At 38.5% G+C, this 24,447-nt stretch overlaps 1 protein-coding gene across 1 annotated transcript in view; it reads left to right on the top strand.

Annotated features, from left to right (window-relative positions):
* The window catches only part of NAV3 (neuron navigator 3), an 832,877-nt gene that overhangs the window by 214,606 nt on the left and 593,824 nt on the right, over positions 1 to 24,447 (top strand). The window contains exon 2 of the mRNA XM_070409676.1: positions 10,549 to 10,952. Coding sequence (XP_070265777.1) covers positions 10,881 to 10,952 — 72 coding nt within the window. The 5' untranslated portion in view covers positions 10,549 to 10,880. The remainder of the gene's footprint in view (positions 1 to 10,548; positions 10,953 to 24,447) is intronic.

The following is a 24,447-nucleotide window of genomic DNA, read 5'->3' as shown; positions in this document are numbered from 1 at the left end:
AAATGTTTTTAAACCTCATACAAATAGTTTCATATTCTATGTATTATTCTGATAGTTTACCATTAAGTATGATACTGAAGCTATAGCTACTTGACTTCCTTCTATTTCTATTTTTTAGTTTTCTTTTTATATTTTAATGATGTATGGGTATTGATGTTTGTAAAACATTTTTAACATTTTTATGACAGTCATATTATTCCCATAGTTTTCTAATATTTTTACATGGAAGAGTCATTCATCATATGTAACAGTGGAATGTTGGGTCTGGGACACATTGGTGAGAGGGCAGGTGAAACTTCTGGCCCTGACACCCTCTTCTGTTGGAACAACTTATTAACCCTTTCCCTTTGGGTCTGGATCCTTTTATTAGCACTTTATAAATACTGATTGAGCCACATAGAGATTATTCAGTATTATAATTCAAAGGGTATGCAAGACCATTTCACCTTTGACTTAAAAATCCAAAATAAATTTTCAGTCATTTTCTTAATGGTTTCCGGATCTGTGATTTGTTATGCTGCCAACAGTCTGGGCACAGGAACTGTTGATTCTCTTTGACTTGAATAGAGGTCACAGAGCCTGGGAGAAATACGTGAAGCAAAGCAAACTTTTATTCTCTTGATTTGAAGGCATAGAGTCCAGAAAGCCTGAACTAGAACATGGAGTTCAGGATGACAAAAAATCTCAATGTTGAATTGGGCATTATTTTGGTCAAATATGTGAATTGTTACATATAAACACAACCATTCCCACCATAGAGCAAAAGGAAGGAATGAATGACTGCTACTTACAACTATACAGATGGACCTTCCTGATTTACTATTGAAAAAAAAGAAGAAACAAATGAGTATACGCTGTATGATTCCACTTAATATGAAATTTTAAGGACAAAGGAAACAAATGTATGGTGATAAAACAGAGTAGTGGTTACCTTTAGGACTATTAAGGGAGAGGGGGAATATTCTGTATCATAATGAGTGTTGGTTAACTGAGCGTGTCATAGACTGTACAGTTAAGATTTTTGTGCTTTATCCATGCATGTAGTGCCTCAATTAGAAAGCGTATGGCTAAAATAGCAAGTTCAGAAAGAGCCTTTTCTAAACTGCACATGTTTTTGGTAGAATGAGACAATTTTGGTAAAACTTTTTTAGATATATAGGAAATTATTGGTATGCTTGCACACACATACCTCATGTTTTCTTTAGAATTGTAGTAATCTACACTAATAATAGACAAATATGTAAATTGAACATACCTTCTCAATGTTCCACAGCCAATCAGGAGTGAGTATGCAAATTAACCCAACAAAGATGGCGGGCCTGTGGGCAGTGCACAGGCGCTGAGAGGCCAGGGGGCAGGGTGTGATGCTTTGTGTCATTGCCATGGCGACGACACAGGCGTTCCTCACCGCTCCAGCTGCTCTGGGCCTCTGGGCAGTGTGGGAAGGCAGAAAGGCAGCTCCGGGCAAGAGCGAAGGCGGAAAGGTGGCTCTGGCTTGAGCGAATGCTGTGCTGGTAGCCAGGGGAAGGAAGGCCCATTCTTGCACGAATCTTCATGCATCGGGCCTCTAGTCACTTTATGAATGATGATGGTTAGCCTTCAGGCATTGTGTCATACCTTGGGGACTCTAAGAACGTAAAGAGGGGCTGACAATGTAGTGGGGGACAAGTAACTAGGTAAGTGTCCACTATCAGGGACGTATATAGATGCTCATAGAACATTGGGGAAGAAAGACCTGACTTGTCTGGAGTGGGGTTGGGAGCATAAAAAAAGTTAAGCCTTTAGGAAGGAAATGGATTTGAAGAGACTTAAAGGATAAGCAGGAGTTTGCCAATTGGCTTGTATGGCACTTAGGGATATGTTGATGCTTGAGATATGAAGTGACATATTGTCCTCAGAAACTCTTAAGTTTTCTTGGTATAATTACAACAAAATATAGAAAGTAGTTATATGAAGTTGGAAAGTTAGAACAGGATCATGATGGGTAGAGTGTTAAAGGACAGTCTAAGGAGTTATTTATTTTTATTATTTTTTGGGCTTTAGATATTAGGGAACCACTGAAGAATTTTAATTAAGTGGCATGATCACATTTACATTTTTAGGGTTGAATATAGCAATACTTACCTAAGACAAGGTGGATCTTTCCTCTGGAGTTCTGCTCTTGGTGCTTTTCTCAGCCTATGTACCTTCTATAAGTGATCTCTTTAGTCTCATGACCCCTAAATCTAAATCTCCATTCCAAACTTTTCTCCTGTTTCTTCAAACTTCTTAGTAGAATTAATTTTTTCAGTCCCTGAATGTAAATTTCAGGTATTTCATGTATTTGCTCAGCTTTATGATCACTTTAGGTCACACAAAATATCAATTCACAATTTAGAATATTTATTCCAATATATTTATTAACACATCTTTATTCAAAATCTTCTTTTTCACCCAAACCAAGACAGGGTACCAGTGCCCCTCCGTACCACCCTTGTGCCACTCGGGAAGGACCTTTCTTTTTAGCTCCTCCCCCACTCAGTAGGGTCTTATAGGGAAGATGGGAAAGAAGAGGAGAGGCATGGGGGTAGAAAACCTTTTGTTGGCTGATGCTACTGTAAGTGGCTTTATTCTCTAGGCCTGCGTGATATTTAAAACTGACTTTTTATGGTTATTTTTCTGAGATGTTTGAACATTTCATTACTGGGTCCCTCTAATCTCGCCTTCCTTGACCTGGGTAATGACTTCTCCTTGAACTGGACATTTCAGATCTCTCCTCAGCTCTCTGCCCTGTGGCACCTACAACTTCCTCCTGCGGGGGTACCTTTACCTGGCAAATTGCTCTTTTGAGCTGAGTCCCTTTTTTAAATGAATTGAAGCAAACATTCCTACCACAGATTCCATATCTTGTCCCTAAGAATTACACATTTTATCTACAACCAGAGAAAACTACAGTTTTCTACCCCAGATGATCATTCTACCCCTGCTCCAGGCCACTTTACTTGGCTCAGGGACTGGGCTTCTATTTTTCCTCAACTACAGGGAAGGAGTATCAAGCTCCCTGAATGGTCCCCTTAAAATTCCTATCAGAAGTCTGGGTTAGGAGGTAGCACACACCCAACCACTAAAAAATCCTTTCCAAATCTCACCTTCTTAATTTTTTTTTATCCTTAATATGATTGAAGGACATCTAAGTAAGTCTGAACAATATGGAAATCTTTGCTTAAAAAATGAAACTACTTATGGTTATGCATACATACTATGATTAGATTTCATTTCCAAACCCAACAGCTGACTTATGTTAAGAGTGGCAGAGAATTAATACTGACATATTGACAATTATCATCATATGAGAGAATAACCTTCCAGTATCACTTTAATATATATAAATCCACTCTTTTCTGCCAGCAACTTAGAGTTTTCTTATAAATGGTTTTTATTCTACAAGAGTAAGCATAAGTCATATTACATCTTTATGCATTTAAAATGAACTCAAATTATATTCAAATTAAAATAATTATCTGCATAGTATCCCATTAATTAATGCTGCATACATGAAATTGTCTTTTTTAAAAATATGTTTTTATTGATTTTAGAGAGAGAGGAAGGGAGAGGCATAGAGAAATAGAAACATTGATGAGAAAGAAACATCCCATTGATTGACTGCCTCCTGCGTGTCCCCTTCTGGGGATCAAGCCCTAAGCCCGGGCTTGTACCCTGATCTGGAATCCAACCTGTGACCACTTGTTTCATGGTTTGATGCTCAACCATGAAGCCACCCTGGCTGGGCATAAAATTGTCTTTTATCATGGATGTAAACTCATCAGTATTCGAATGTTTTGTTGTTGGACAGCGTTGAGGAGAGTATGTTGATGCTCCTTAGTTTAATTTACATCCGACTCCTCACTGGACTGTAAGCTCTGTAAAGACAAGGGCTACATTGAAAATTTGCTTTTTGGGGTCTGACTCTGTCACGTGCATATTGGTCTTTCATTGCTGTGTGACTTTTATCTCTGTAAGAGAGGCTCTAGGTAAGATGGATACATTTTAATAACTTGGAGCATTCATGATGCTTTTGGAAATATTATTTCATGCTGATATAAAAATGTATATAAAATGTATAGTTGATAGAGTATAAAACTCATTACTCTAAAGAAGGTGAAAGATATATTGGAAATCAGGAGACGAATACATTTTCTGACATTTGATAGATCCTGTATTGGTAAACTTAACATTGTTCTTAGACAAAAGTCAGGACAATAATCAAACAACTGGGTCCATAACCTTAGAAAAAAAAGAGTATCTTAATACCCAGTAATAACAGTGTGACATCAGTCTAACTTACTTATTTGCTGCTTATTAGAGCAACATGGAAATACTAAAGACAGATGTATCTGAAATTTTTCTTAGCTAATATTTGTATCCCAAAGCATAAAAAACTGCACATAATGTAAATTTACAGTTCAGTGAATTGTAAACAAGCTAACATCCATTTAATGCCTACCAAAATAATAAAAAAAGGAATGTTGATAGCACTCCAGGCAAATTCCTATTAACTCCAAACTCCCTTCCCTCCACCCACCAAAAGTAACCCCTATCATGACTTCTAATACCATTTATACCATTAACTTTATATAAATGTAATAATATAGTATATATTATTTTGGTTTAGACTTCTTTAAACTCTTAGTATTTTTTAGATTTATCCATATTGATATGCATGTCTATAGTTTATTAATTTCATTTAATGTAAAGTTATCTCATATAAATATGTCACAAGTTATTTATCCATTCTAATATTTTTTTATTTTTGTTCATTCTAATATTGATGGAGTTTTTGTGTTGCTGTTTTTTGTTGCTGTTGTCATTCTGAAGGGATTTTCTTGTACATTCCTCTTGATGCCCATATGAATATATTTTTGAAGAGTACATTCGTGGGAATATTACTGCTGGGTCATACAATAGTATGTGCATCTTAAAATTTAGTAGGTAAAACTTATTTTTTTTGGCAAAATATTTGTACCTGTTTACACATTGATCAGCAGTGTTCTTACTGTTTCATGACTTTGCTAACATTTGGTATTCTTTTAAAAAAAATTCATTTAGGTAGATAAATGCATCTCATTATGGTTTACATTAGTGTTCTCCTGATTACTAATGAGGGCGTTCACTTTCGCATATATGTTTATTTGCCATGTGTACATACTCTTTTTTCCTCACCTTTAATTTTTAAATAATTGCACATTCATAGGAAGTGGCAGAAATAAAAAGTATAGGGCGGTCCTTTATACCCTTCACTTGGTTTCCCCCAATGGTAATATCTTGTGTAACTGTAGTAAAATATCAAAGCCAGAAAACTGACATTGGTACAACCCACAGAGGTCATTCATATTTCACCAATTTTATATACACTCATTTGTATGTGTGTGTGTTGTTCTATGTGATTTAACCACATGTGTAGATTCATATAACCATGTCCACAATCGATACAACATGGTTCTGTTACTACAAGCCTTCCTTATACTCTCCCTTTTAGACATACCCTCTTTCCCCATGTCTAACCCACAGCAACTACTAATCTGTTCTCTATCTATATCACTATCATTACTGATATTATTACTACTATTATTATTATATGGAGGGCCTATTCAAATATTTTTGTCTTCTGCCTGACTTTTCTTGATTTTTGGATGTTTTTCTATGTAGTAATACAAATAGCAAGTACCTTCTTCTACTCTATGGTTACATTTATATTTTCTTATTGAATAAAAAGTTTTGATTTTAATACAATCTTAGTTATTTTTCTTTATGTTCAGTGCTTTTAGGCTCTTGTTTAAGATATATTTCCATCCCCCCAGAACACAAACACATTCTCCTAGAAACTTTATTGTTTTGTTGCATGTAAATCTAAAATCCACCTGGAATTGATTATTGGTGTGAAGTAGAGGTCAAGTTTCATTTTTTTCCACATGGATGTCCAATTGACCCAGCCCTTTTTACTGAAAAACAAACAAACAAACAAAAAACAAAACACACACACACACAAACACACACACACACACACACAAACAAAAACATTTCCCCCACAGGTTTGTGAATCTGCCTTTGTAATAAATGAAGTGACTATATGTATTAAGAGTCTCTCTGGGCTTTCTGTGTTTTATTGGTTAAATTGTCTATCTTTGCACTAGTTATATACCATTTTACTTACTATTGGTTTAAGACATGTCCTAAGATCTGGTAGAGCAAAGAGTTGCACCTTGTTCTACATGAGTGTCTTGGGCTTTCTTTGTATTTTGCATTTTAACATATATTTTAGAAGCAGCTTCTAAAGTTATATAAAGAGAACTGGGAATTTTGATTACTAATGCATTGGATCTGTAAATCTTTTAGGCATGCATTGGCATTTCTATAGTATTGAATCTTATAGTCCATGAATATGGCATAGCCCTCTATTATATATTTATTTTATTGTCTTTTATTGCTTTCTCATAAAGTTTTATTATCTTCTATAAGATTTATTCCAAGATATTTGATATTTTTAGGGGCACTGTAAATAGTATCTTTATAGTTTCATTTTTTGAATATTTCTGTAACAAAAATATAAAGAAATGTTATATATTGAATTTGTATCTAAGACACTTGCTAGACTCATTAATTCTAGTAATTTACCTCTTAATTCTTTAATATTTTATATAAATTATCATAACATTTATAAATAATAACAGTTTTTCCTGTGTTTATACTGCTATCTTGCATCTTCCCTCCCTCTCCCTCTTGCTCATATTTTTTTTTTGTCTTACTGTATGACTAGGCCAATAGAATACTGAATAGAAGTTATTTTAGCAGGTGTTCATGTACTATTCTTGAGCAAATGGAAAGTCTATCTTTTAACTAATAAGTATGATGTTGGCTGTAGATATTTTAGGAATATACTTTATCAGTTAAAGTGTAAGCTTTATCAGATAAACCTGATTTTCCAAGAGATTTTTTTTTGTCATGAATCAATGCTTAATTTGTCAAATTATATTTATGCATCAATAGAGAGGAGAATATTATTTTTCTTCCTTATTTTGCTAATGTGGTGAATTCACTGATTGATTTTCAAATCTTGAACCAATCATTTATTTCTGGCATAATACCAGCTGGAATTGATGGGAGATTTATTTTATAAATTGCTGGCTTCAGTTTCTTTTTTAAAAAAAATATTTTTATTGATTTCAGAGAGGAAGGGAGAGAGATAGAGAGATAGAAACATCAATGCTGAGAGAGAATCATTGATCAGCTGCCCCCTGCACACACCCCACTGGGGATTGAGCCCACAACCCGGGCATGTGCCCTTCACCAGAATCGAACCCGGGACCCTTCAGTCTGCAGGCCGACACTCTATCCACTGAGACAAACCAGCCAGGGTTGGTTTCAGTTTCTTAATGTTACTTTAGGATTTTTGCTTCTATGTCCATCAGTGAAATTGGCATGTAATTTTCTAGGTTTTAGAAAGCCTCTTTTGTTTGCTTCACAAACTCTTTTATCTTCTCCTGTCCAGAGTACTTCTCCTGTGAGATTTGCTGCCTTGGATAATGGTATCATCATCCATATGCTCATGCACTCTTAAACCCCACACCCACACTCACTCCAATCAAATACCAATTCTGCCAACTTCCACCTTTTAAATTCCATATCACTCAGTTTCCTTATTCTTTCATGACATCAGCTCCTTTACCAGTTCAGGAGGCTCTTTCTTTTATTGTTTTGGTGGTCCATATTAAGATTTCCCTATCACAGTTTTGCTCTTTTCCATCTATTTTCCAATTTGCAGTGCAATGAACTTTTAAAATGACAGATTCTATAATGCAACATTCCTTCTTAACATTTTTCAGCCACTCCTCATTGAATTCCTTTGAGTTCCTCAAATTGGCCATATTTTCTCTCATATCCAAGCTTTGCCCATGCTATTTGCTTTGCCAGTAACATTCACATTAGTACACAAACTGCAGTTCTGGTGGAGGAGGTGGATTTAGGGGAGGGTGGATGCATTGAGCAGAAAAGAAAAAAAAAAAGAGAGAAAGAGAACTCATGGACATGGGCAAACATTGTGGTGATTGCAGGGGGTGGGTGGAGGTGGAAGAGGGCATAGAGAGTGAGTGACCAGATTTTGCTTATCTATTTCTAATAATCTAAAAATCTGGGGCTAGTACACACTCCCCAACTCCTGTACTTATACTACTCAAAGCAATAGTCAGGAGCCTTTATATGGCAGAGAATTTTTTTAAGATTTACAATGAATTCTCTTTGGTTTGCACAGCGAATAATGTGAATTATGGGCTACTTTTCCAGAAATGCCACTTCTATTACTTTCAAATGGGCACCGTAAATGTGCTAGGCTAACAAAATGCTGCCAAGATGTTTTGCCAAATATAGATCTTTGTGTGAATTAAAAAACAACAACAAAAACCTACACAGCAGAGCTGAGGAGTTAAAGAAGGAGCAAGGGTTGGCAGGAGGCTGGCTATTCAAGAAGCAGTGCATGGAGAGGAACAAAGGCAGTTCAGGAGCTACTTTTAAAACACGATCTGTCTGCTCTATCCTTTATTGTCTGCTTGGAGGAAGCATGTCATGCCTGACTCTTGTGCTCACTTCTGGGTAGCACAGTTATGTGCAAAGAGAAACTTCTTGTGAGGAAAGTGACCACGGTGATGAGGACTCATGGAAGGTGCTAAGGAACCTGGCTAAAGTGATACTTGAAGAACTTGCAGATAAAAGGGCAAAAAAAAAAAAATGTTTTGTGTACACTGATGGCTACAAGAACATAAATAATTACACATGCACAGAAATATTCAGGGATGCAGACTTCATCTCCAAATTAGAAGGAACTATCTACAGACCAGAGCTGCCTCAGTGTGGAAAGAGCTGCCACCTGAGGCACTATGTTTCCCCTTGTTTCAGGTATTCAAGCTGGGGTTAGTCAGTTATACAAAGCATTTATAGTACTAGAGGCCCAGTGCACGAAATTCGTGCACTGTGGGAGGGAAGGGTCCTTCAGCCCGGCCTGCGTCCTCTCGCAGTCTGGGACCCTTGGGGGATGTAGCAGTGCGCCAAGTGGTAGGCGGCCAGGGAGGAGCCCAAATTGGGGCTGGGCACCACACTGCACACACTCATCTTGGCCCGCTGCTCCTGCTGCCGCAGAGTCAGAAGAGGCTCCCACCATGACAGCTGTGCTCACCAGCCATGAGCCCGGCTTCTGGCTAAACGGTGCTCCTCCTGTGGGAGCGTACTGACCTGCATTGAGCATCTGCCCCCTGGTGGTCAATGCACATCATAGCGACTGGTCGTTCTAGTTGTTCTGCCTTAAGGGACGCTTAGGCTTTTATTATATAGGTGAAGGCAGGTTCTAAGACTCAGACTACATCACAGACTAATGAAGTACCGTGTCTGAAGATTGGACACAAGAATCAGTAGTGTTTGAAGCTTCCTAGGTGATTCCAAAATGCAGACAAGTTTGGGAAGCCCTGCATCAGAGGGAGGTTCCAACCCCTCAGTGGTTTTCCTGCATCAGAGTATCTAGAAGAGATGAAAGAAAAGTACAGATTTCCAAGCACTACCCGGTAACTTCTGAATTACCAGTTTGGTATACCCCAGGAATCTATATGATTAAGATTATTTTCAGGTGATTCAGTTTTCTATCTGGGTTTGGAAATTTTGGATTATATGACCCCTTTAAGGAAAATGCCTTGTGCATTCTTTTGTATTGATTTCAGAGAGGAATGGAGAAGGGAGAGCGAGAGAGAAACATCAATGATGAGAGAGAATCATTGATCAGCTGCCCCCTGCAAGTCTACTGGGGATCAAGCCCACAACTCGGGAATGTGCCATGACCGGGAATTGAACCATGACCTCCTGGTTCATAGATTGATGCTCAGCTACTGAGCCATGCCAGCTGGGCAACCTCGTGCATTCTTAATTCAGCAAGGTTCTTGACAAACTCATTTGTGGTATCCTGCACTTAAAATATGTAATATGAATTGATACAGGTATGTCTGGAACAAAATAAGGGCTTTAGATTCAAAGGTATCTGAATTCTAACTCTGTTAGTTACTACTTATTTGATTTACAAAAATTCACTTCTCAATAGCATCTTAAAATGGAGTCATAACCATTTTATAGGTTGATTTTGAAGTTTAAATGAAATTATTTATGAAAAGAGTCACTGTAGCACCGTGTCTAGTTTTATTGGGCTGTTTTCTAAACTCTGTGGTTCTATGAATGCTGTAATTAGTGAGTGGAACTAGGCAGCGTATACTAGTACACATGCTGGATGAATGTATGTGTATTCCCTGTTGATTTTTAGCTTCAATGTGCTTTAAATCCTTGGTTTTAATATTCTGTTTTGGTTCAGGAATTATAATTGGTATTTTAAAGGGGTGAAAATAATGCCTTTCATTTGCTATTGCTTTTATGTGGGCTATCACGAATGTCTTTTTTTCTAAATTGGACTTTTGAGATAAGATTTTGTATTACTTGTACTATAAGTGATGGCGGAGAATTAACTGTGTGCTTATTTTATCACAGGTTTATAGGAACTGTGTAATTTTCAAAATGGAAAACTGTGAAGAAAGAAAAAGATAGCAGTTGGAGTTAAAATTCCAGGAGGAACATTGTGCTTTTGAGACGTCAGCATTTAGAAACGATATGTTGATTTGGAAAGTCCTGGGAGTAAATTGCAAAATTCATTTTTTCCATTCACTCAATGGGTTTTTTCATCGTTCCTTGGAGTTGATGAAGTTCAGCAACGGTGTGTGATGGGAAATGTGGCGTGCTGGTATTTTCCTAGCGATTGCATCTTGGATTAGTTTGCTGCTGTTTTGAAGAGATTCCATATTGAAGGGCGGAAACCTAATGTGATGGATTTATCTTCAGAGATGAACAGACATGGGAAGAATCCAGTGAGCCACAAGCTAGAAGATCAGAAGAAGGTAACACAAGTACATTTCCTTTCACTTGCTCCTTTTTGTTTATGTTTGAAGAGAATTTTTTAAATTGAAAATGAATGTGTTTTAGGAGATAAAATAACATATCACTTCATGGGAGTAAATCCTGCCATAAAGCCAAGTGTTACTATGGGTCTGGATTTCAGTTGGTTTTGTTTCTGGTCTTCTGAATGAATCTGTCCAATAGGTTGGCAAAGGATTCCACTTTGCTCTCTTACTCTTGACTTCTGGTGACCTGCTGGCCTGACCTCATGTGAACAGTTTTCTGAGATCCAGGGAGAGGTCTGCTTCATGGGGCGTCTCTGGGGTCATGGAGCAAGTTAGAGCTCTCCCCAAAAGAGAACATCTGCCTTCCTGCCATTAGGTGCCATGGTTGGCATTTGAAATTCTCCAGTTTCGTGTCCCTGGAGAACTTCAATGTAAGCCTTCTCATTTTTACAGCTGGCCTGGGAAGAGAGTCATGAGGCAACTGTGATCTGACTCTTCAAGTGTGATGTTGAAGGAATTAGTGGAAAATATCAAGCAAGGACTGTGCTAATATGTTTTTAAAAATGGGTTTAGAGATTTCTGAGTAAGAAGCTGGAATTGAATACTAAAGGTTGCACTTAAAGCCTCATTTTCTATCTTTTTAGAAACTCTTACCTGCTAAACTATAGCACTATTGTGAGACCCATCTAGAGAGCACTTATCAGAAGGGTCCGAGACGGTGCCAGGAGAGAAAGCCCTCTCATGATGAAATGCATTATCTTTCATTGACTCCATTAATACAGGAGAGGTGTGTGGGGACCTGGTGGCCAAGGCACAAAGGCAAGGTAGAATGAGATAATAGAAAGGAGATTTTTTTGTTAGACCTGGGCCTGAGTGGCCTGATTAAGGGTATTTTTATCTCTGTGTTAGATATTATTTTAGTAGTCACTGTGTACTCTCAGAAGACAGCTAGCTCGTTCACAGTTCTGGAGGTGAATTTACAAGAGACCATTCAGAGTCAATAGCTGATTAATTTGTTCTGACATTATGACCAATGCCACCAGAATAGGGGCCACAGTGATTCCTTTGCACCAATTCAGGCAGAAATGGATGGATTTTTTATGTCCAATTGGGTTCATTCATTGGGTTTACCTATAGTATAAGTAAATCTCAGAAAATACTAAGTACTATAAAATCCAAGTGGCTGGAATCAATTTTCACATTAATGTGGATATAGATTTCTACACAAATAAGTGTTACCAAGAATACTCGTGTTTCAAGCAGCCAGCATTGTTTTTCCGGCTGGCACTAATGGTGTTAATCCAAAAGAGATGGCGAGATACATTTCCATTGAAAGCCTGCTCTGTAGTTTCTTAACTACTGAGGAGCCATTTCATTATTTTTCTCTATCCACATTCTTAAAATATCCTTAATTCTGATGGCAATTTGCCTACTGCATTGGGTGAAAGAAGAGGGAAGTTGGTAATAGGTAAGCAATTAATATTACCAGTTCCAATTTTTGATAGAAATTCTGCTTTTCTCATAGGAAAGAAAAGTACCTTTGTAGGTGTTTTTATTTTTTTCATTTTCTGAATAAGAGATATTTTCTGCAAACATAGAGGGGTTGCAAGCTGAAGAATGAGATGAATTGTAAAAGTCATTCTGAAAATTCCTTGGATGGAACTTTAAACAATGGTCTGTGATGATGCTTACTTTCCCAGGCCAATTCACAAAGGACTGTTCAGCTCCTAAGAATAGCAATAGACTTTAGACAAATTATGGAGAGCTGTGATTCTGTGGGAAAATTAAAAAGACTAACTTGGTATTAGGGGACAAGAGGATCCCATTTCTCTGTGGCTTCCATGTAGTCGGTGGGGAGATGGGGGAGGAGTGGACATTAACAATGAGCAGTAGCAAGATGGAAAATGGGGTTGTAATGAACTCCTGGTCACCCAATTGATATCAGTATTCACACTGAATAAGCCTGAAACCCAGATACTAATTGATCAGTTGATCAATACTTAAGATGCACATTTATTAAGGGTCAGCAGCAACATCTAGTTTCAGTGACAGATTTGTGAGTTTGTCTTATGGAGGAAAGTGAAATATAGCATCATAAATCTTTGTGGACTAAGCTCTGGGCAGAGCCCTGCCACCACACATGCCAGTTAAGGTTATAAGTTCATTCATGTAATTACTTCAAGCGCTTGTAGTCTTTCATGATAAATTAATTGAACAGGCACAGTGTCGCACATCAGTGAAATAAACTACATTTATTCTAACTCGAGACAATCCAGAGGTGAAGTATCATTGTGGTATTACTGAAAAATGTGTCCCCCCCGCCACAGTGTTTGTTTGATATATGGCAGATATTTAAAAAAAAAAGATGCATTGAATTGAGTTCAGCATACCCTCCTATTTTGAACACTGCACAACTAACTGATTTCTTGTTCAGTCTACAATAGCTTGCTAACTTTGTTCTTAAATTATAATGTGTGGATTTGTACTTACTCTCTGCTTCTAAGTAGAAACTGTTAGGACACTGAGCATGTGAGTTTGTGAGTATGTGTTCTACTGCAGTGAGTAGGTGAATGTCAGGGAAGAGGTCATTTATGGAGTGCTTACTATATACTAGCTGATGCTTGCTCCTTTCCCATTCATTAAGAAAGTATCTTCCTACAAAGGTAAAAGCTGCTTTTACTCCCATAAGAGAGTTTTCCCTATAAAAATAATTAAATTGCTCAAGAATATACACACACACACTCTAAAAAAAATATATATGTTGAATATATATATATATTTTTTCAACATTAAAGCATTTACTGGTAAAAGTATGTGTGACTTTTGGGGCTTTTTAAAAATAATGCCTCCTTACCTTACAAAATTTGAACAGAGGAAAACCTACCTGGAAGTTAACAGGTATCATATCCACAAGTCCTACCTGAAGTGCTCTTCACTATGGGTAAACCAGAGGTGTGGGTGTTCTAGAAGTTGAGAATACCCCCTAAGACTCTCAAATCAACGTGGATTAGCATAGGGTGAGGTGGAATTTATTTGCACTTTTGATTCCTGTGATTTTTATCAGCGGGACTTCCAGTTGCTTTTAGCACTGATGGGATATTCCTGTTCTTGGCGTTCAGCTTCTGGGCTTGTCATAGCATCTCAGAGCTCCTGTATGCTCATAATGTGTCTTATTTTTGAAAACTGACCTTTTGATCCTTGTTTGCTCAGTGATGCCAGTGAGGTTGGTATATTACTTTCCACTAATTTTATTGCTTTGAGGGATGATTTCTGCAAAAGCCCCCAGGACAGTGAAAGCTCAATAGGCACAAATGTCACTATGATATAATTCATTGTGACCTTGAACGGAAAAGCAGAGCTCAGTAGACTTTGCTGTCAGTCTAATTGCAGCAGTTTGCAGTTCAGACAGCCTTGGGGCACTGCTTTATTGCTCCACAAATATTTTGTGTATTAAACCAAAGCATTCGTCATAGTCAACAATTTATTAGCACTACTAAGAGGACAGCAGGATACACATTTTGAAATTATGGCAGTGATCATGCAATAAATACTTGGTGGCCTGTTAGAATTATTTTGTTTCTGTGGTATCTAACCAGAAAGGGTGAACATCATTATTGCATATACATAGAGATATTTACTTTTATGGAAAGGTCTAAAATTAATGCCATCTCTGTTTTGTTATTGTTGGTGTTTTTTCACTTTCTAAAATCATGCCTTTTATAATGTTAGTTGGTCAGCATTATTTTCACACTGCCAAGCAAAAAGCTCAAGATGAGTTCCAACATACCATGTTTGTCTTGCTAAGAGATGATAGTTATTTCAGAAACGACACACTCTGGGTTCAGTGAAGGAGACTGTTTGAAATGTGGGAAGTCATGTAACCATGAGAGCAATTATTGTATTAATAGAAAAGTGGATGATAATATGAAGAAAGACTTATTTTAAGGGTGGCCCTGTGATATGGCAGACTTAAAATTGTTTAAGCAGAAAGTTGGATAAAGAAATAACTGTAAATAACAGTGAGTTCTTCATCAGTATCTATTCACACAGACTGAGTTTGTTCTTATTTTTTTCAGTTGACCTGAAACAGTAGTGTGGTGCAGGTACCTATATACATATACCTGTGTTAGGCCGGTTTCGTTTTTTTTGTTTGATTGTTTTGTTTTGTTTTTACTGAGTAAAAGCAATTTATCAATTTAAAGGTGGCAAAATTCTTATTTTACTATTTTTTTATATGCTGGTTCTTTTAATTTAAACTACATGTGTTGCATTTTCTTGTGGTGCTGGTAAAATAGTATCATGTAAGAGTCAAGAAATATAGTGGGATCATTCTCACAGGTGTTGAGAATTACTTGAAATTGTTTATGTTGGAAACTGATTAAAGATCTGTCTTCTTAAGAGAAAATATGAAGATAAATCATGAAAATGGAGAAGGCTTAGGATCGATTCAGCCCTTTCATTCTTTGATCTTCTTGAAGGATGGCCTCATTAAATGGTGCTTTATTTTTATAAATCTGCCTGACTTCTTTATTGTTCGTGTGTATGAGATATGTTAAAAGGACCACGAGGGGGGGATGAGGTTTCTGAAGCAAAACCACATCATTTATTAATCATCCGATCCTGAAGCATGACAGCTAAGAGGAATGGGTTGTCTTGGGGTTTCAACAAAATTGGTTAGTCATCCAGTACTGATTATCCATACTTTTAATTTCTGAAATACAGTGAGCAGCCATTCTTGCAATGTTGTTATACAAATCTGGAATACACGTTCAAACACAAATATGAATGTCAAGTTCACAAAGAAGCTGGTACTGGAGTTGTGATGCCAGTTGAGACTGCCCCTAATTTCTCCCTGTGTCCTGTTGTTTTTCATAAAAGGATGCTGCAAACAGAAGTCTCGGGGCCACATTACCTGGAGTTCTCTAGGGGTAAATTAGAATAGGTGTGCTCTTTTTCTGCTCAGAAGTGATTCTGGAAACTTCTCTCTCAGATCTGAATTTGGATAGGCAGGTCTCAAACAGACTTCTGAACGTTTGTATGGCCATTTGCCTTTCTGCTCCTGGTGTAATCATTTTCAGTGTAAACAGGCTTGGGAGAACAGAAAGAACTAGAAATAGATACGTGAGTACATATAGGATGCTTCATGTTCCTACTCCTTTGTTCTAAACTAGACCATATTCTTTTTCATGACTGGTGGATTTAAGAGGTCAACAGATAGCAGTGGTTCTCAACCTTCCTAATGCCGTGACCCTTTAATACAGTTCCTCATGTTGTGGTGACCCCCAACCATAAAATTATTTTCGTTGCTACTTCATAACTGTAATTTTGCTACTGTTATGAATCATAATGTAAATATCTGATATGCAGGATGTATTTAGGCGACCCCTGTGAAAGGGTCGTTCGACCGCCAAAGGGGTCGTGACCCACAGGTTGAGAACCACTGAGATATAATGACCATGTAATCTTCATATAGATAAATAGGCTGAAGACACATGATACTTCAGTTATGTGATTTATGTTTTGAACATTTGAAGGCAGGATATTTAAACTGTGATTATGTTATTAATGTTATTACTTTTCATTCATTATGGTGACAGTGGTAATAATGATTACTACCATTAAGGTTTAGTAAGTTTTAATTCCTGTCTTTTCTTTAATATCTTCCTCTGTCTTGGTATTAACATATGTGTTCTTCTGGATTTTATAATTTCATAAAGGAATTACTGAGATTAATTTTTTCCTTCTAAATTATAATGAAAACTGTGTACATATGCAATGCAGAAAACTTGGGATACACTAATATACTGGTATGCTCTATCATACATCATTTGATTTTATATATTTACTAGAAGCCCGGTGCACAAAAATTTGTGCACTGGTGGCGGGGGTGTCCCTCAGCCAGACCTGTGCCCTCTCACAGTCTGAGACCTCTCGGGAGATAACAACCTGCTGGCTTAGGCCCGCTCCCCGGGTGGCAGATGGCAGGCCCGATCCTGCAGTGCCTGCCCCGCCTCCCCAGGTCGCAGATGGCAGGCCGGGATCCCGAGCTGGGTCGCAGATGGCAGGCCTGGATGGCGGCTGGCTGCAGGGTGGGGCAGCAGATCGCGCTGTCCCTCCCCACCCCCCCTGCAGTATGCAAATTTAACGGCCATCTTTGTTGGGTTAATTTGCATACTCTTCTGATTGGCTGATGGGTGTAGCAAAGGTATGGTCAATTAGCGTCTTTTTCTTTTATTAATGTAGATATATATATATATATATATATATGCAAATATTGTACTATTTTGTAGCCTGTTTTGAATGGCAATCATATCACTGTCAATTTCTCTTTAAAACTGTGTTTCAAAAGGGGCTGGGACTTTTCTCGATTTGACTATATAAATACATAATTTCAACACAGCACCATCATTTTAAACAATGGTTCCACCATGTCTTTTGCCTCCCTTGAGGTTCCAGGTGAGTGTAACCAGTTGGACTGGGATTGCACAGTGCTTACTCTGAGGCAGCCACGTGAGGAAACCTGGGAACATGTTCACAGGCACCCCTAGAGAGTGCTTAGTGTCAGCACCAGGAAAACAGGCCTCTGCTCATTTACAACGTCTAAGACTGATCACAGAGTCAGCATAGGAGTTGGCACTGGCCTGGAGTGAGGAGCAGGATCAGGTGTGTAAGCAGAGAAAGAGTCAGAGATGTGTTGGGCATGGCCAGCGTGCCTGACTTGTTTCTGTGGAGAGCAGGCTACCTGCTGGTGAGCAGAGCCACCTGGTTTAATAGCTCTAGGACAGGGTGGGCAGGATGTTTTGCATCTTCCTTACATAGGGACTGAGCAAATGTCCCCAAGACTGATGATATGCAATGAATACGCAGTCCTGGGGTAAGAGTTACATGAAACAAAGCTGATTCATTTTGTGAAAGCAGTGACTGTAAGAAATTTTGTCAATTTTATGTGTAAACTTAGAAATTTTGAATGAGAAATAAGCAGAAATTTATTGATATCTTTGATCTTCAAAGTGTCTTGCTATGAGGAGCAGCAGCATCATTCTTAACTGGGAGCATAGAAGTAATGCAGAGGCATGGGTCCCCACTAAACCTACTGAGTCAGAATGTGAATTTTAACAAGATCCCCTGGCACTCCATGCACAGCAGTCCTTAGAAGCACTGCCCCAGAGACCTGTGTCTGCGAGCTCTGCAGTGGGAGAAAACTTAGTTACCCTCTGTTGCAGTAAAATGCCCTTTATTTTCCATCTTCAAGTTCCTGTGTCCCTTCCTGATTCCCTTCCACTTATTTCCAGGAATCAACAATCAAGCAAATTACTTGCAATTGAATCATTGTTTCAGGGACTGCTCTGGGAAAACCTAAACTAAGACATTCTATATCTATGACTAGGGGCCTGGTGCATGAAATTTGTGCACTGGGAGGGGGGGGGTGGTCCCTCAGCCCAGCCTGCCCGCTCTCACATACTGGGAGCCCTCAGGGGATGTCCTACTGATGGCTTAGGCCCACTCCCTGCTCCCCTTAGAGCTGGCTTCACCCCTGCCCCCTCTGATCGCCAGCTCCACCCCTGCCCCCTCTGATCACCGGCTCTGCCCCAGCCCCCTCCCATCACCGGCTCTGCCCCGACCTCCTCCAATCACCGGCTCCGCCCCTTCCCAGGCCTAAGGCCTCTGGCCAAGGCCTTAGGCCTGGGCAGGGGACCCCTATCCCCCTCCCTTCGCCAGCTCAGCCCCTCGCCCACCCCCCCTGCCTCCCCTGCCACTTGCCTGGCCAACAGGCCTGGACACTTCAGCGGTGGGGCTGAGGGGACTGGGCACCACCATCTTTGTGACAGAGTGATGGAGTACAGTTAATTTGCATATTACTCTTTTATTAAATAGGATTCTAGAATCCACACAGTATATTTGTTCCAAACAGCTAGTTTTGGATTCTATGTTAACATAGCTCTTTGGAATTAAAATTTTTAAGAATTCTATCCTTTTTATTTATTTCTATTTTATTGTTGGATATTCTAAGTACATACTGAGACAGATGGCAATATCAACACTTATCCAGCATGACTGAGCCTGCCTTATAAACACTCAGCAGACAGGTGACTCACTCATGGGACAGCTGCTGCCACCACCCATTCCCACCCCATTGTTGGTGACCTTTGCAGCTGAAATTGTCCCAAGCAGTTGCTGAAGGAGCTGTCAGCACCTCTTTCCATCTCTTGCATTCACACAATTCACTAAATGTGAGCAAAATGCAACAATGATCTCATTGGTGCTTGGGGTTTGAGGTGGGTTTTATGTGAAATCCTCCTATTCACTCCTCTTTTTCTCTGGGGTTCCTGCTGAGGAGCTATATATACCCAAAACAATGAGTAAATGGGAACAAAGGACTAGCATTATAAAAAGAGGGTGTATATAAATGCTCCCATACTCTCCTAAAATAGATCAGCTCAGAGGCGCTGTGCATGGTGCCTTAGGTCCAGAAGCCAAATATGGGTTTTCTTGTTTCTCGAAGTAGAATCACTGCTCCATTGAACAGACCTGAAAATACTCATCAAATTAGTTGTGTGGATGAAGATGGACAGAGAAAGCCTGCCCAAGGAGGAGGACCCTGCTGGGTGGGCTTATCACAAATGAGCAACACAGTGGAGAAAAATGATGATGCCCACACCGTTAGCAGAAAGAAACACTGTCCAGTAATAAAACATGGCCATGATTTCACTCATCACCTGACCAATCAGGCTACTAACGTCTTTTGGAAGATTTAATAAAAAGTAATGCAGTAAAAAGCTAATAGCAAAAAATTTAGAATGAGGGTGCCTGAGTTTGATTTTTGGCTCAGGCACTATGTCAAATTACTCAACTTGTCTTCTCCTACTTTTCTCGTTTGTGTTATTTCATCAAATGGGAGTATTGAGAGCAATTTTATATATATTGCATTTGGAATAAGGCTGGTGCCTAGGAAACATGCAATAACTGATAGCTATTGGGGGTGAATGAAGAGTTGGATGTGCTCTGTCCTTTGGGGGGGGGGTCGGTGCGCAGATGGGAGCTAAAGGGGCAGATGTGTTACTCTCCTCATGACTTCCTGTGAGGCTGGTGCTGAATGACTTCCAGGTTAGCTCCAAAACACACGCATACACACGTGCACACGCACACGCACATGCACATGCACACGCACACGTGCTAGAACCAACCAACCAATCCTGGATTATCGACCCAAGCCCAGAGCAGAATTTCCCTGTGGTCTGTCTGAGCATTCTCTCCTGACTTAGGTTGGACTTGGTGTTAATGGTTCAGCTGAGACCAAGGCCCACCTTGCCTGTTTCCTGCAGTCACCAGATAGTTGGTGCTCAGGATATTTAATCTTAACATATCACTATAAAATCAACCACAGTGCACTAGCTCAAACTTAGAGCCAGTTAGAAAAGTTTGTGAGTTCAAAGGCCTTACTTGCCTTAGGATAACAAATTTGCTCACCCAAAATATTTTCTGGCCATGACATGTTGACAAGTACAAAGTTGTCCTTAATTTATGGCACTTTTTAAATAAAAATTTACTTTCTAAATCCTAAGTATTAGTATGAATTATGTTTCTGTCTTTAAGAGGAGTAAAAGAACATTGAACATGGGGAAAGTTCTAAACCCATTAACCAAAGCATGCCTTCTCTCCATTATTTCCACAGTGAGATTGAGAAGGTAAAATTTGTATGAGTAAAGATGTATCATAAATCGTATATTGTGAAATGTTAATTATAATGTCTAGTGGTTGGTATATGTGGTGACTATGAAATTCTTTCAACATTTCTGTGTACTTGAAAATATGTATAAAACAACATGAAGGAATACCTTAAAAAGGTGTTATGCTTACTTTGAAGGTATTTGCAGCCTAGTAGTATATCTGTAGGTTTTCTGCCTTACGTCTCAGCTTTAGCCTCCTCCTCAATGCAACTTTGAGGATTTTAGAGGAATTAAGGGAGACTGACTCAGGATTGTTAATAGCTTCACAAAGTTTTTTCAATGGGCTCAGGATCCTAAGCGGCCTTTCTTGCATGATATATATGGGAAGTACACACATAATTTTCAATAAGTATCTTAAAAATAAATTTTAGCACTCCATTCCATATGTATTCATTTTCCCTTGACTTAAAAATAAATTTCATATTTTTAATAATTTGTATATTTTATAGAGGAGCATGATGATTGTGCTCCAATTTGAATATGGAGATGTCAGTTGCAAGCATTTATGCAATAATAAATAAATACCTTTTATCAGTTTTTGAATAATTATTCATGACCAATTTTTTTTATATTTCATAGAATAAACTGTCTTTTATAAATACTTCCTGGCATATATTACTCTGGACAGTTTAACTGGTTAAAAAGTATGTAAAATGTGCAGTATTATATTGCCTGTTGAGAAGCAATTTTTGGTGAGTGTTTTTGCCCAAAGGATGTACTTCCTGGCTAGGAATGTTCTACAGTATATTTGGTAGACTCTATGCTTGCTGTCTTCCAGTTAGCTAACCAAGTTTCCATAAATCTGTTTTTCAGAGGTAGGTATGGAGGTTAGTAGATTCAGGTTAGTAATAATCATCTTAAGGTAGCATACATTGTATTTAGCATAAAATATATTTTTAAATATATTTTCATTGATTCCAGATAGGAAGGGAGAGAGAGATAGAAACATCAATGATGAGAGGGAATCATTGATTGGCTATCTCCTGCATGCCTCCCACTGGGGATGGAGCCCAGGACCCAAGCATGTGCCCTTGACCAGAATCGAACCCGGGACCCTTCAGTCCATAAGCCAACACTCTATCCACTCCAGCCAGGGCTAGCATAATATTTTGTTTGAAGATAGAAATGATCAATTTAAGAATGGAACAAAGACTTAAATGATACAATATTTTAACTGAATTCAGTGTATATTTGTGCATTTATGGAGTGCCTACCAGTGCTCTCTGGTGGGTAACGGTAATACATTTCACTGTGTTAACTGCATTACTAATGAGTTTAGCCATATATATCCATCACCTCCCCCTTGCATAACAAAGTTGGTTAGGCCCCTACTCATATTTGAATAGCAACCTGTAGTTACAAAGCACTTTTTCTTGCATCTCTGTCCACCCTTATAATTCTGTGGACCTGTAGAGTATATTCTTTATGTCCAGTCTAGTTCCAGGCTTGCCCAAGGTTAGAGAACTCACCAGATAGCATATTTTTATTTTTCTTAGTGGTCTATAGTTTTATATTACATTTTTATCTACCTATGTTTAGCATGTTTTCTCGGTGTATGGAAATTGCATATCAGATTTTTTTTTCTTAAAAACATTGAATTTATTAATGCTTTGCTAAGAATCTGAAGGATATGCATGTACAGCAGCTTTTCTAGTTTTTCCATTAAACTTTTATACTACATGAGTCTGAGTATGATATACCTCCTTTAAGCAAATGTTTGTCAAGAGCTACTCCCAACATGATTTCGAAAAGGTGTGAACAATGAGCAGATTTGAGAAAATGCTGTTTTTGTTGTCATTCAACCTGGTTTGGTCACATTTAAAGTGTCACATTGGGGAATTTAGGTTCCAGGTTCTCTGTCTTATCTTGTTAAAGGTGATTGATTTCATGAAATCGTATTAGGAAGCTTCATTTAACTGTTAGGGGCATATGTTGTAAGGAACACAGGTCACATGTAGGTTTGGTAGACTATACAGAGGAAAGCATCAATCCACACAGGTAGGGCCACACTCCATCTCAGCTTCTCAGTTTTGCCAGCCCACCAGCCACCACGTGAGGCATAACGCTTGGCTACCTGGTCTCCTGGTTGTGCCAGTGACACATGTGAGTACATGCAGGTATGTGAGCCTCCGTGCACTCCTGTAGTGAGGCAGGATGTCCTGTTGGACCACATTCACATTCAGAATTTGCTCGCATTGTGGATGCGAATGAGAAGCAGGCCTGTCCCAGGGGTAGGATCGCTAGCCACTTCAAGGCATATCCACATCATATTTAAGGGGATGTTAAAAAATAAAATGGATATGTGTCCATCTTTGAACCTAATGTCCAGTACATTTGATTTGTCTGATGTGAAAGGAAGATGAGAATAGTGTTCTGTGTAAATGGCCCTTTCGATGTTCTGCTGTGATACATATTTTTAAATGATGCTACATTTACCAGCATCACATTTTTCTAATGCTCGTGCTTTCACACCTGCTAATAGCTATAGGGTACTAATGGAAATGTGCATATCCAGTCCTGAGGCTAGGCTCACTCTTCTGAAGGGTGTGACTGAAGCCACATGAATTCTGCTTGCTTGTCACATTTTGCTGCTGGTAGTCAATTTTATACTTTATGTTTTTCATTAAAAGGAGAAACTGTTACCGGCTGCTTGATTAAGCCACTTTATTAGGTGCAGTGTAGTAATTTTAGCTCAGGCTATCTCGGTAAGAGGGCCTATCTCTTAACAGTTCCTGGTATTGGCAAATTGTAATGTTTGTAAACAACTGATAACACCTTGCATGTATATGTTATTCTCTAACACTGCAAAGGATTTAGAGTTAAAATTTAAAAACAATATGAACTTTGTTATTAATGTCTCAATTTACTTTCTCTGTAAAATTTTGTATGTAATTATAAGCTGATGCAGTGATTTCCACATTGCTTTGGGGCAGTGGTTCTCAACCTTCTGGCCCTTGAAATACAGTTCCTCATGTTGTAACCCAACCATAAAATTATTTTCGTTGCTACTACATAACTGTAATGTTGCTACTGTTATGAATCGTAATGTAAATATCTGATATGCAGGATGTATTTTCATTGTTACAAATTGAACATAATTAAAGCATAGTGATTAATCACAAAACAATATGTAATTATATATGTGTTTTCCGATGGTCTTAGGCGACCCCTGTGAAAGGGTCGTTCGACCTTCAAACGGTCGTTCGACCCCCACAAGTTGAGAACTGTTGCTATATATACTATGCTTTTTCCTGTGCATATATACCTATGATAAAGTTTAATTTATAAGTTAGACACAGTAAGAGATTAACAACAGTAACAAAGGGATGATTTATGTCCTGGGCAGGGCATTACAAGGTTTCGTTATGCTACTCAGAATGGTGCACAGTTTAAAACTTATGAAACTTATGAATTTTCCATTTAGTATTTTCAGAGCACAATTGACCACAGGTAACTGAAACTGTGGAAAGTGAAGTCACAGAAAAATGGGAGACAACTACTGTACCTAATTAGTGGCTCACTAAGCATATTCATGTGTGCAGCAATGATTTTTTAAATGCACAGGGCATCCAGGTTATCAGGACCTTCCTAAAACCCTTCCGTGACTTTTCAGTGCTTTTGGAGACAGTCTGAACTACTTAACAGCTCAGTGGGGCCCTGCATCACCTAATTCTGATTCCTCCTCTAAACTCATCTCCCACTATTCTTCCCCCCTCTCATTCTGACCCAGCCATATTGGTGATCCACTGTGAAGTTCTTTGAGC

Source organism: Myotis yumanensis, unplaced genomic scaffold, assembly GCF_028538775.1.
Source record: "Myotis yumanensis isolate MYYU_CA2020_CCGP unplaced genomic scaffold, mMyoYum1.0.hap1 SCAF_3, whole genome shotgun sequence".
In the NCBI taxonomy this organism is placed as follows: domain Eukaryota; kingdom Metazoa; phylum Chordata; class Mammalia; order Chiroptera; family Vespertilionidae; genus Myotis; species Myotis yumanensis.
The sequence above is the reverse complement of the archived record's forward strand: the minus strand, read 5'-3'. Positions and strand labels throughout refer to the sequence as shown.